The sequence below is a fragment of the Chelonoidis abingdonii genome, chromosome 24, assembly GCF_003597395.2.
Source record: "Chelonoidis abingdonii isolate Lonesome George chromosome 24, CheloAbing_2.0, whole genome shotgun sequence".
In the NCBI taxonomy this organism is placed as follows: domain Eukaryota; kingdom Metazoa; phylum Chordata; order Testudines; family Testudinidae; genus Chelonoidis; species Chelonoidis abingdonii.
This window is the reverse complement of record NC_133792.1, coordinates 1,315,727-1,329,177: the sequence shown is the minus strand read 5'-3', so window position 1 is coordinate 1,329,177 and position 13,451 is coordinate 1,315,727. Positions and strand designations below refer to the sequence as shown.

Here is a 13,451-nt window from a genome sequence, read left to right as displayed (position 1 = left end):
ATTGAACTTCATCCTGTTTACCTCAGACATTTCTCCAATTTGTCCAGATCATTTTGAATTTTGACCCATCCTCCAAAGCAGTTGTAATCCCTCCCAGTTTGGTATCGTCTGCAAACTTAATAAGCGTACTTTCTATCCAATATCTAAGTCATTGATAAGAATATTGAACAGAGCCGGTCCAAAACAGACCCCTGCGGGAACCCACTTGTTTATACCTTTCAAGCAGGATTGGGAGCCATTAATAACCACTCTCTGAGTAGGTTATCCAGCCAGTATGCACCACCTTATAGTAGCCCCATCTAAATTGTATTTGCCTAGTTTATCGATAAAGATACAGCGAGACTGTATAAAAATGCCTACTAAGTCTAGGTATACCAATCCACCGCTTCTCCCTTAGTCACGAGATCGTTATCCTATAAAGAAGCTATCAGATTGGCTTGACACGATTTGTTCTTACAATCCATGCTGGCTATTCCTATCACCTTACGCACTTAATGCTTTGAGATGATTTCTTTAAATTACTTGCTCCTTATCTCCCCTGGCACAAGTTAACTAACTGGTTTGTAGTTTCCTCTGGGTTAGTTTTATTTCCCTTTTTAATGATGGTGCACTATATTGCCCTCTTTCCAGTCGCTTCTGGAATTCTTCCCGTCGTCCCCATGACTTCCAAAATAATAGCTTAGAGGCTCAGGTACCTCCTTATTAACTCCTTGAGTATTCTGGATGCATTTCATCAGGCCCTTGTGACTGCAGGCAGCCTAACTTTCTGAATTTGTGTACATGCATCTTTATATTTATTATTTATCTTCTAACAAGCCTACCCCCGCTTATCCCATAAGCAATCAACTATGTTAGCACAGTGTCGTGTCCGACTTCTCAGTGAATGTATTATTGTTGACTTCTTTTAGCTAAATCATACTTCGCAGGCCTCTTGAATCCCGGACCATACTGCTAGGACTTTGGGTCTGGATAGATACAGGCTCAGTCACGAGTACACATATACCAGGTTTATATAGAAAGGAGCATCATGTGATTTAAACTAACTTTCACCATTAACAAGTCTAGGGCTTAGATCACACATATAAACATAGAATAAATTACGGTCTGTAGGATAGGGAGAAGACCGTCGGAAGTATTCTGAGTCAATCACCTGTCCCAAAGCGGCCAGCCAGTAAGATCATTGCCAGCCAGAGCTTTGTCACATGCACAGGCCTTTAAAGGAGACCCTCTAAGGCGAGGTAACCTGCCCTTGAGGTCCATTCAGTCGCTAACATCATCCGCAGGTCGATGAACTGTTCCCGTGCTTCATAATCCCAGGAGATGGTTCTATTACCTACACCGAAGACCTCCGCCACTGCAACTTGAGAACTACATTCCTGCCCTTGTTCTGTCATACTGCACACCGTTGAAACTAGCCAGAGGCACGGATTCTCTTGAACCCTCTCATGGTAAGGCTCTGAGGCTGCTATCAAGATCTCCTCTACTGTTCTTTCTGCAGACTAAATAACACCCATTCCCTCGAGCCCTCCTCAATACATGTGCCCCAGACCCTAATCATTTCGTTGCCCTCTGCTGGACTTTCTCCATTTGTCACATCCTTCAGTAGTGGGGGACCAAACTGGACACAATACTCCAGATGAGGCCTCACAATGTCGAATAGAGGAGAATGATCATGTCCCTCAATCTGCTAGTAATGCCTCTACTTATACAGCCCAATATGCCGTTGGACTTCTTGGCAACAAGGGCACACTGCTCACTCATATCCAGCTCTTGTCACGTAATCCCAGGTCCTTTTCTGCAGACTGATGCTTAGCCAGTCGATCCCGAGCCTGTAGCAGTGCATGGGATTTTCCTTCCTAAGTGCAGGACTCTGCACTTGTCCTGTTGAACCTCATCAATTTCTTTGACCCAATCCTTCAATTTGTCTAGGTCACTCTGGACCCTATCCCTACCCCCAGCATATCTAGCTCTCCCCCTAGCTTAGTGTCATTTGCGAACTTGCTGAGGGTGCAATTCATTCCATCAGCCAGATCATTAATAAAGATGATGAACAAAACCGGCCCCAGAATTGACCCTTGGGGCACTCCGCTTGATGCCGGCTGCCAGCTAGACATCCAGCCATTGATCACTACCCACTGAGGGCTAATGCCTAGCATTAGAAGGTATGCAACTCCTTGAGAGAAGGTACAAAGCTCAAAGGCAACTTGCCCTCTGGATCTGTAACAATCCTGGATGCTGCCCCAACTTTCTAGATGTTGCAGGGCCCTGCGTGGGTGAATGACCACGTGTACTGGATCTGTGCAGCTATCCACATCTCCCGTAGCCTTCTGGTAAGTGACAACAGCAAGCATCGATTTCTCTGCTGCAATTTTATTTTAAAATACATAAATAAAAAGGATTCTAGCTGCGGTTATAAACTGAGGGTGTCTTCAAAAGTACAAGTGTCACCTTGGGAAGTTCTGATCTCAGCAGAAGTGACTTAAGACCTTTGGGCTATTGGTGCATTCCCAAAAGTCTTCAGCATTCAAACAGCTTCCACTGGGGTCATGACAGAGAGTACCACGCTGGGAATGGAACCTGGACTGCTCCATTTTAGATGGCTGCAGCCTTTGTGGAGCTCCTGAAAAGTTGGGCAAGTTTTGCATGCCGGCAATGAGGCCTTTAAAATGAACTCTTATGGACTCAACATAACCTGCCTGGCATTTTATCACACCCTACAAAGCAGCTACTGATCAGTGACAGAATCTTGTAACCCACTGACAACCACGTACAGGCATTTCATTTCAGCAGTTACCACTTTGTTTCACAAGGTAGCTACAGCTATGTAGCTACTCTCTAACTGCCTGGCAAATAGCAACTAAATGCACCATCATTACATGCTCCTGCAGATGGCTTGATTATACAGTATCTGAAGCAAATGAGTAACATTCAGAGTAATTAACTTGTAGCATTTAGATTTCCCATTAAGTCTTCAAGAGAAATGCAGACAGAGACCCTTTATCCTACTATCATAGCAATACTCCCACTTACACAGTTGCAAAATAAGTACAGAGCTGAGTTAACAACATGGCTGCCTGGCTCCTGTGACAAACACCCCTGCATTCTAATGCTCATGTATTTACCCTTTGCAGCAGTGGCAGTGCCCATACTTTCCAGGGATGTTTTCTTTTTTTTGAGCCTTCTGGGCCAGAACAGCAAATAGAACCCATGGTGGCAGACAGTCAAAGCAGCATCTGAACACACTTCTAACCACAGACAACTCCCAGCACACCCTTTCATCATACAAACCCCAGAGAGATCAATGACTCACAACCCAGAATGGCACTTGGAAAAAGGAGCAAAGTCATTGCAAATTTCCATGGCATGAGATCTCACTGCGCATGGAGATGTGGGTAGTGCGCTGGCAATTCTTGGGCTTCATTATGGTGGGTCTCCTCTAAGGACAGTTAAATAGCCCCTCCATCCTGATCTGAGAGGTTTGAGAAACTGCAACATCTCAACCAGGCAATCTTTTTATAAAAAGGGCTCTTGGCAGTGAAACTACAGTTATGTGATCAAATGAAAGACAAGTCCTGATGGCTCCCCTAGTGATTAGCTGGGCTCCCCTGTGCTGCTGGGTCGGGTCTCCTGTTTGGGGATGGTGATGCGTTTTCTTATCTGTACATCTTCATCCTGAAGGAGGAAACAAACATACTCATCAGTAGGAGATATCTGATCTGAAATGATTTACCAGACTGTTCCAGATAAAAAAAAGACACTCCTCTCTCTCCTTCCTCCCTCAGAAGCCTTCTATATATCAGACTTCAGTCTCAGAAGGATTAGCTTGGCTGATGAAGATTTTAAATACAACCATGGAGCATGAATCTGTGTGGATCTATGACACAGCCCTCACACTCTGCTGCTATTCCACTCGGAAACACTGAAGCCACCTCACGTCCTTCCCTGTGTAATCTTATTTGTGTAGGTTCTCAAACCTGTTCACATGCTCCCATTCAAGAACTGTTCTTTTCAAATATTAGCCAGCATTTGTAGCTCTTTCAAACTGGCCAAGACTCTCCCCATAAGAGAGAGAGAGCAGTGATATAGATTTGCTGCAGAGTTTTTCATTACCTAAGTGGAGCTGTGTGATCCCATTTATGCTTTGGTCCAAGATGGGAGGTCAGAAAAACTTCATGGTCGACAAAATTAGAGATTTATAACTATTTAAATGCCAGTATGTGAACTCTGGCCATGAGACATGCATTCTTCCAGCTATGTGTATAGGAAGGGACAAAGCTTATGTCAACACCCTGCTAAATTATGGACCCTTTAAAGGATGCTGACAAGTTTCAGCCACACAAAAGCTCCTGTTTCTGACTTGGTTCCTTCCAACCATCTTCCCTCAAGACTGAAAGGTTTGGCTTTGCAGGGTTGTAGGTTACATGTAACCTAAAATATCAGATAGCTTGGATAGGCTGCTCTGTGAGCAGCTGCTGTACACAGTATGCCTGAGAGGGATGGAACATGGCTTAGGAATGCACTCAGTACCTGCACTGCACTACAGACCATCTGACTTTCTTCTACCAGATTCCTTTCAGAACCAGTCTTACAGGCTGCTTCTCTCAATTGCCCCTTCTCACACCTTCCCACGAGATTGTGACCCCACCATCTAACCTAGATAAGGCTCTATGTCTGCAGGAATACATTTGGCTTTGACATCTTGTTAGACTAAAGGCCAGCAAAAAGACACACAGAGCTAGTCTAGAGCACAGTTCTTACGGAGTCAGAATCCTCTTCCACCTGGCTGCTTAGGAAATTAGCGTAATCGTCCTTCTGGTTGTCTAGAATTTCTTCTTCATACTCAGTCTGATAGTCAGATTCATCTGAATAGGAGGGAAAAGAGAATCATTGGTTTTAGTTGGCACCAATAATGGACAGAGGGCATTGCAGGAGGATTACAACATTTGCTAACCACATCCTGAGCTACAGAGCACTCGGCCAGGAAGGAGAGTCAGGTTTGGCCAACTAATGGCAACTCAATGAACTAGTTACTTTTCCTTGGGGACCACAAATCAAGCTGTCATTTTAGAAGTATCAGTTCTCTAGCCAGCCTGGTTGCAGAGATAACCTTCAAAAACTGGATGTAAACTGATGTATCACTGTCTGCTAGTAACTTCAGTAAAATTGCCCGGTTAAAGAGGTGTGAAATGGGGCCTTCACTTTCAATCTAATGATAATATAAAATGTTGACATATTAACACCATTGATCACTGCACACAAATATTATCACTACTGATTAATACACACAAATAGTAATACCACGAATTCATGCAAACATGCAAGAAAAAGGACAATCTTGTTCAGCAGATCTGCACAATCTACTTTTGGCATCATGCCATGGATTGAGTGTGGACGAACCCCACTGCTTATATGTTCTCCAGTTGGACTCCATTAGGATCTGGGAAGATCTGTATCTGGGGAGGTCAGAGCAAAGCAAGGTACAATGAAAGGTGCTGTCCATGTTCAGTTGCAGAGCTGCCTCTGCCAACACCAGTCCTTGCAATGCCAGTGCTGCTTGCAGGACAAAGCCTTGGGACCTCTCTGTCCCTCTTTTACAATGCTGAAAATCGAGCCTGTATTTCCTATTCCTTGTTTGTTTCTCTAGCCTGCTCTACACTACAAGTTTAGGTGAAATTTGAGGCATTAGATTCATTTTAACCCTGCACCCCGTACCACTTGACCAAAGCCATTTTTGTTGACTTAAAGGCTCTTAACAATTGATTCTCTTACTCCTCCCTGACGAGGGGATTAGTGTTGAAATCGACATCACTCGGGTCAAATTGGGATAGTGTGGATGCATTCGATGGTATTTGCCTCCAGGAGCTATCCCAGAGTGCTCCACTGTGACCATCTTGTCATAAACAGATAGCTAAGGTAAGTTTCTTTTACTTGTAAAGGTTAACAAGGGAACCAAACACCTGACCAGAGGACCAATCAGGAAACCGGATTTTTAAAAGCTCAGAGAGGGAATGTTTGGGTGTATCCTTTGTGTGGTCTTTTGTCTGTCTTCGGCTATGAGAGGGATCTTTCTATCTTCAAGCTTCTAATCTTCAGTTTTCCAATTGTGAGTACAAGGTGAAAAACAATAGCTTTTACGTTTTTTTGTATTTACATGTGTGTAGTTGCTGGCATGTTTAAATTGATTTCTTTTTAATAAGGCTGTTTATTCATATTTTTCTTTTAAGCAATTGACCTGTATATTGTTATCTTGATACACAGAGCATTTTTATGTCTTTTCTTTCTTTTTATATAAAGGCTTTTCTTTTTAAACCTCTTTTCTAAGTGAGGCTCTAGGGATAGAATCCCTGTGCCAGATTACGGTCTCCTCAGGGAAAGACTGGAGGAGGGAAAAAGAAGGAGGGGGGAAGGTAAATTGCCCTCTCTGTTTTGTAATTCAAGGATTTAAGTACAGTAATCTTCCAGGATAACCCACGGAGGGGAAGCCTTGGAGAGAGTAAAGAGAAGACAAGGGAGAGGGGTTATTTCCCTTTGTGGTAGGACTCAGGGCATCTGAGTCTTGGGTCCCCAGGAAGGTTTTGGCCAGAGTGAGCCAAACACTGGAAATTTTTGGCTGGTGCCAGCGCTATCAGATCCAAGCTGGTAATTAAGCTTGGAGGTTTCATGCAGGCACCACATTTTGGACTCTAAGGTTCAGAATTAGGAATTATGCTTATGATAGCTCTGGACAGCACTCTCAACTCAGATGAACTAGCCCGGTACACAGCAAAAGCCCCAGGAACTTTTGAATTTCATTTTCTGTTTGGCCAGCGTGGCGAGCTCATCAGCACAGGTGACCATGCAGTCCCAGAGTCGCAAAAGAGCTCCAGCATGGACCGAATGGGAGGTACTGGATCTGATTGCTGTTTGGGGAGATGAATCCACGCTATCAGAACTCAGTTTCAAAAGATGAAATGCCAAAATATCTGAAAAAATCTCCAAGGGCATGAAGGACAGAGGCTACAACAGGGACCCGCAGCAGTGCTGCGTGAAAATTAAGGATCTCAGGCAAGCCTATCAAAAAACCAAAGAGGCAAACAGCTGCTCTGGGTCAGAGCCCCAGACATGCCGCTTCTATGATGAGCTGCATGCAATTCTAGGGGGGGCCCCTACCACTACCCCACCCCTGTCCATGGCAACCTGCAAAGGGGGAGTCTCATGCAACAGGGATGAGGATTTTGGGGACGGGAAAGATGAGGAGGTGGAGGAGGGTGAGGATAGCGCACAGCAAGCAAGTGGAGAAACCATTCTCCTCGATAGCCCAGAACTGTTTATCACCTTTGAGCTAATACCCTCCCAACCTTCCAAAGCTGGGCTCACGGACCATGAAGCCGGAGAAGGCATCTCTGGTGAGTGTACCTTTGTAAATATAACGCATGGTTTAAAAGCAAGTATGTTTAATGATTAATTTGTCCTGAAGACTTGGGATGCATTCATGGCCAGTACAGCCCCTTCTTTTAAATGGCCAACCCAATGGGTGCTTGGTATGGGAAAGGAGGGTACTGCTGTTTGAAACCATTTCCACATGTTATGAAGGTTGAAGGGGGAGGGGTGAAGTCATCATCTCAGAGAATTGGGAGTGTGTGTGTGGGTTAGTTGGGTTTCTGCTGCACTTTAACCCAAAAACTGCAGCCCCTCCTTTTAAATGGCCAACCCATGGGTATGGGAAAGGAGAGCGATACTGTTTGAAACCATTCCCACATGTTCTGAAGGTTGAAGAAGGCGAAAGACTGTGGCTTACTATAGCTGCCTGAAAGTCAAATTCTGTTGCCTGGCCCTGCGTCTGTGATCTCTCACACCAAACTGGCAGGCCCTCAATATAAGAGGCAAAATGCAACCTTGTACTGAAAGCATCTGTGCTATGTAATGTTAATAGCTTGGCTCACCATGAAAGAGTCTACCCATTGTTCTCTAAAATGTGTCTTTTAAAATACTGTTCTCCCTTTTTTCCCTCCCGCAGCTGCAAATGGTTCAACGCTCCCCCATCATCTTCGTCCCAGATGCTAGCGCAGATAAGAAGGTGAAAAAAACGCACTCGTGATGAAATGTTCTCTGAGCTCATGCAGTCCTCCCGCACTGAAACAGCTCAGCAAAATGCGTGGAGGCAAACAAACAATGTCAGAGTCCAGGAAAGCAGAAAATGAATGCAAGGACAGGAGGGACGAGCAAGATGAGAGGTGGTGGGAGCAAGATGAAAGGTGGTGACAGCACGATGAGAGGAGGCAGGATGCAATGCTGAGGCTACTGGGGGATCAAACTGATATGCTCTGGCGTCTGGTGGAACTGTGGGAAAGGCAGCAGGAGCACAGACCGCCACTGCAGTTCCTGTGTAACCACCTGCCCTCCTCCCCAAGTTCCATTGCCTCCTCACCCAGATGCCCAAGAACATGGGGATGGGAGCCATCCGGGCCCCCAACCACTCCACCCCAGAGGACTCCCCAAGCAACAGAAGGCTGGCATTCAATAAGTTTTGAAGTGCAGTGTGACCTTGCCCTTCCCTCCTTCCTCCCGAACCCCTCCCAGACTACCTTGGCAGTTATCCCCCTATTTGTGTGATCAAGTAATAAAGAATGCATGATTTTGAAACAATAATGACTTTATTGCCTCTCCAAGTGGTGATCGAAGGGAGGAGGAGGTTGGCTTACAGGGAAGTAGAGTGAACCAAGGGGGCAGGTTTTCATCAAGAGAAACAAACAGAATTGTCACACCATAGCCTGGCCAGTCATGAAACTGGTTTTCAAAGCTTCTCTGATGCGCAGCACACACTTCTGTGCTCTTCTAATCGCCCTGGTGACTGACTGCATGTAATCAGCAGCCAGGCGATTTGCCTCAACTCCCCACCCCGACATAAATGTCTTCCCGTTACTCTCACAGATATTGTGGGGCACACAGCAATAACAATTGGCATACTGGTTTTGCTGATGTCTAACCAAGTCAGTAAACTGCGCCAGCGTGCTTTTAAACGTCCAAATGCACATTCTACCACCATTCTGCACTTGCTCAGCCTATAGTTGAACAGCTCCTTCCTACTGTCCAGGTGCCTGTGTCTGGCTTCATCAGCCATGGCGTTAAGGGGTAGGCTGAGTCCCCAAGGATAACTATAGGCATTTCAATATCCCCAACAGTTATTTTCTGGTCTGGGAAGTAAGTCCCTTCCTGCAGCTGTTCAAACAGACCAGAGCTCCTGAAGATGCGAGAGTCATGTACCTTTCCCGGCAAAAAAAAAAAAAAAAAAGGGGGATAGAGAATAAGACTGAGAATATATTATTGTCCTTATAGAAATCCATGGTACGCCCACATCTCGAATACTGTGTACAGATGTGGTCTCCTCACCTCAAAAAAGATATTCTAGCACTAGAAAAGGTTCAGAAAAGGGCAACTAGAACGATTAGGGGTTTGGAGAGGGTCCCATACGAGGAAAGATTAAAGAGCTAGCCTCTTCAGCTTGGAAAAGAGGAGACTAAGGGGAATATGATAGAGTATATCAAATCATGAGTGACGTTGAGAAAGTTGGATGAAGGGAAAAAGTTATTTATTATTCCCATTAATACAAGAACTAGGGTCACTAAATGAAAATTAATAGGTAGCAGGTTTAAAACAAATAAAAGGAAGTTCTTCTCAAACAGTGCACAGTTAACTTGTGGAACTCCTTACCTGAAGAGGTTGTGAAGGCTGGACTATAACAATGTTTAAAGGGAACTGGATAAGTTCATGGTGGCTAAGTCCATTAATGGCTATTAGCCAGGAAGGGTAAAGAATGGTGTCCCTAGCCTCTGTCGTCAGAGGATGGAGATGGATGGCAGGAGAGAGATCACTTGATCATTGCCTGTAGGTTCACTCCTCTGTGGCACCTGGCATTGGCCACTGTCGGTAGACAGATACTGGGTGATGGACCTTGTTCTGACCGGTACAGCCGTTCTTATGTTCTTATTCCACGTTGATGTCGGAAACATCCCTTGTGATCCACCAGTGCTTTGCGCACCATTGAAAAGTACCCCATGCAGTTTATGTACTGGCTTACCAAGGTGGTCGGGTCCCAGATAGGGATATGTGTTCTGTCTATCACCCCACCACAGTTAGGGAATCCCATTGCAGCAAAGCCATCCACTATGACCTGCACATTTCCCAGAATCACTACCTTGATAGCAGCAGTCAGTGATGTGTTGGCTACTTGCAGCACAGCAGCCCTCACAGTAGATTACCCACTCCAAATTGATCCCGACTGACGGTAGCTGTCTGGTATTGCAAGCTTCCAGAGGGCTATCACCACTTGCTTCTCAACTGTGAAGGCTGCTCTCACTTGCTATTCTTGCACTTCAGATCAGGGGAAAGCAAGTCACAAAGTTCCATGGAAGTGCCCTTACGCACGCAAAAGTTTCGCAGCCACGGGGAATCATCCCAGACCTGCAACACTATGCGGTTCCACCAGTCTGTGTTTGTTTCCCGGGCCCAGAATCGGTGTTCCACGGCATGAACCTACCCCATTACCACCATGATATCCAAATTGCCAGGTCCCGTGCTTTGAGAGAAGTCTCTGTCCATGTCCTCATCACTATCGTGAGGGCTCTGTCATCACCTCTTTGCCTGCTTTTGCAGGCTCTGGCTCTGCACATACTGCAGGATAATGTGCGAGGTGTTTACAATGCTCACAACAGCAGTGGTGAGCTGAGCAGGCTCCATGCTTACTATGGTATGGCATCTGCAGGAGAGCAGAGTTGCAGCGGAAGCAGTGGATGACAATGGTTTGCAGACCTACTGCACCGTCTGCTGCCAGCAGCACCCAGGACACAACAGCAGTGGTGATGGTGAGCTGAGCTGAGTGGGCTCCATGCTTGCTGTGGTATGGTGTCTGTACAGAAAAAAGGCATGAAATGATTGTCTGCCGTTGCTTTCACAGAGGGAGGGGCGACTGACAGCATGTACCCAAAACCACCCGCAACAATGTTTTTGCCCCATCAGGCATTGGGAGCTTAACCCAGATTTCCAGTGGGTGGTAGAGACTGCAGGAACTGTGGGATAGTTACCCACAGTGCACCAATCCATGAGTCGATGCTAGCCACGTTATTGAGGATGCACTCCACTGACCTACTGCTCTTAGTGGGGACATACACGATCAACTGGGGGTTGGACTAGATGACCTCTTGAGGTCCCTTCCAACCCTGATAGTCTATGATTCTATGACTGTATAAAATTGCTTTCTAAAGATCGACTTCTATACATTAGACCTAATTTCCTAGTGTAGACATACCCTTAGCCAGCCTCTGATCTTCCCATCACCACCAGCTTACAGAAATTTCCTCTTAAAAGGGCCTTTATCAAAGGCTTTTTGAAAGTTGAAATAAATAAATTATATTCACTATTTGTTGATGTAATAGGGAGGTGTGATATTCCCCTATTAAACCAATACTGACTTGTTCTGATCATATCACAATTACCTGGGTGTTTTATCTTTCTATTTTAATGCTGCTTCAACCCATGCTCCTGGTTTTGCAGTATGACTCACTGTTCTGACATTATCAGGATAATCCCTAGCGCCAGTTAGAGAGTTAGGTAAGACATTAGCTACCGTCTGGAATCACTGCCATTGAATGATTGCATATTTATGTCACCAGTTCAGTCCCTTTTATCTTAAACTTTTGCAGAACTCTTGGACATACCATCTAGTCCTGTGGACTTGATGATCCTTAATTTATCAGTTTGTTCCAGAAACTTCCATTTGAAGTGCTTAGTTTACCTCAAGTATCAGAGGGGTAGCTGTGTTAGTCTGGATCTGTAAAAGCAGCAGAGAGTCCTGTGGCACCTTATAGACTAACAGACGTTTTGGAGCATGAACTTTCGTGGGTGAATACCCACTTCGTTGGATGCATGTCAGAGGAGTAGCTGTGTTAGTCTGGATCTGTAACAGATGCATGTCATGCATCTGACAAAGTGGGTATTCACCCATGAAAGCTCATGCTCCAAAACGTCTGTTAGTCTATAAGGTGCCACAGGATTCTTTGCTGCTTTTAGTTTACCTCTTTTATTACCTGAAGAGCACAGGCATGGAGTGTCTCCCCAATATCTTCAGTGGTGAAGAATGATGCAAAGAAATTGTTTTGCTTCTCTGCAAAGTGCATAAAATTTTGAACCACTCCCGTATTTGATTTTTGTCTTTGGCTATTTGCTCTTTCCTTTTAGCCTCCTAATTTCGACTTTGTATTTCATCCACCAGAGTTTATGCTCCTTTCTCTTGGCGTCGGTAGAGTGGGAGCGCCTTTTTCTGAGGGATTCCCTGTTTAGCTTGGATAAACTCTTGAAGTTAAATCACAGAACCATTTACATCATACTCCCCTCCACATCGGCTTTCCTGCTTCCTTTCTTCTTTAGAGGCGCCTTTTGGTATTCTGTTATGGGTTGCTTAAGTAGCCTCCACATTGAGTCTAAAATTTTAATTTCCTCATCTTTGCCTACAGATCTGTTTGATCAGCTACAGATGGGGAAACTGAGGCCCAGCGGGACCAGTGGCCCAACAGTTCCCCTACAAATCCCAGTGCCATTCCCATGTTCTAAGTGCTAGACAATACTCCAGCCTAGAAACAGGATAATGTTAGAAGAATTAATAATTTTCAAATAACCTCCAGATATGTCACGAGATAAACAACAAGAGACTGTTATAGACTCATTGATGCTGCCCCATATCAATTCACCATTCTATTTAAGAACTCAGATACTTTCAGCATATTGATCAGAAGGGCTCCAGTGAACTCCCTGAACCTGCATTACTGTACACATCCATCATAGCTACTGTCTAGTTCCTACCTTGTAAATCAATAGTGAAGCCACATGCAGCTCTACTCTCTAGCCTGTGGCAGTTTCTGAAGCCACAGCAACTGAAATGCTCTGACTGCCAACCAGCAGGGGTAATAAACCAGCAAAGCAATGGCATCATCCTCACACGGGTTTGAGCTACTCCTGCTCTCATGCCCAACCTTTTCCCTCAAAAATCAAACAAGATGCATATGCAGAAAAATTAAACAAATCTGAGCTGCTCACATTGGTCATGTTGGGCATTGATTCACCTTGCACAGAGTTTATTAAAAAACCCTGCTTTAGACTGGTTCCTTCTGCAGTGCTTGCAAGGAGTCTGCCAATAATCACAACTAAACTCAACAAGCAATCACTTTTAATTGAGCCATCACCAGAGGCGGCTCTAGGCATTTCGCTGCCCCAAGCACGGCAGGCAGGCTGCGTTCGGCAGCTTGCCTGCGGGAGGTCTACTGGTCCCGTGGCTTCGGCGGACCTCCCGCAGCTGTGCCTGCGGGAGGTCCAGAAGTCACGGGACCAGCGGACCTCCCGCAGGCAACTGCCAAAGGCATCCTGCCTGCCGCCCCCCCGTGGCGCCGACAGAGCGCCCCCCGCGGCTTGCGCCCCAAGCA

General features: G+C 45.4%; 1 protein-coding gene and 1 pseudogene across 7 annotated transcripts in view; one reads left to right on the top strand and one right to left on the bottom strand.

Annotated features, from left to right (window-relative positions):
* Nucleotides 1-2,354: 2,354 nt before the first annotated feature.
* The window catches only part of PNPLA7 (patatin like domain 7, lysophospholipase), a 557,191-nt gene continuing 546,094 nt past the window's right edge, over nucleotides 2,355-13,451 (bottom strand). For all 7 annotated transcript variants that reach the window (XM_075060490.1, XM_075060494.1, XM_075060491.1 and 4 more), the window contains 2 exons: nucleotides 4,759-4,862; nucleotides 2,355-3,672 (listed from right to left, as the gene is read on the bottom strand). In XM_075060490.1, the coding sequence (XP_074916591.1) occupies nucleotides 3,592-3,672; nucleotides 4,759-4,862 (185 nt within the window). In that variant the 3' untranslated portion in view covers nucleotides 2,355-3,591. The remainder of the gene's footprint in view (nucleotides 3,673-4,758; nucleotides 4,863-13,451) is intronic.
* LOC116835023 (uncharacterized) lies at nucleotides 5,372-12,116 on the top strand (annotated as a pseudogene).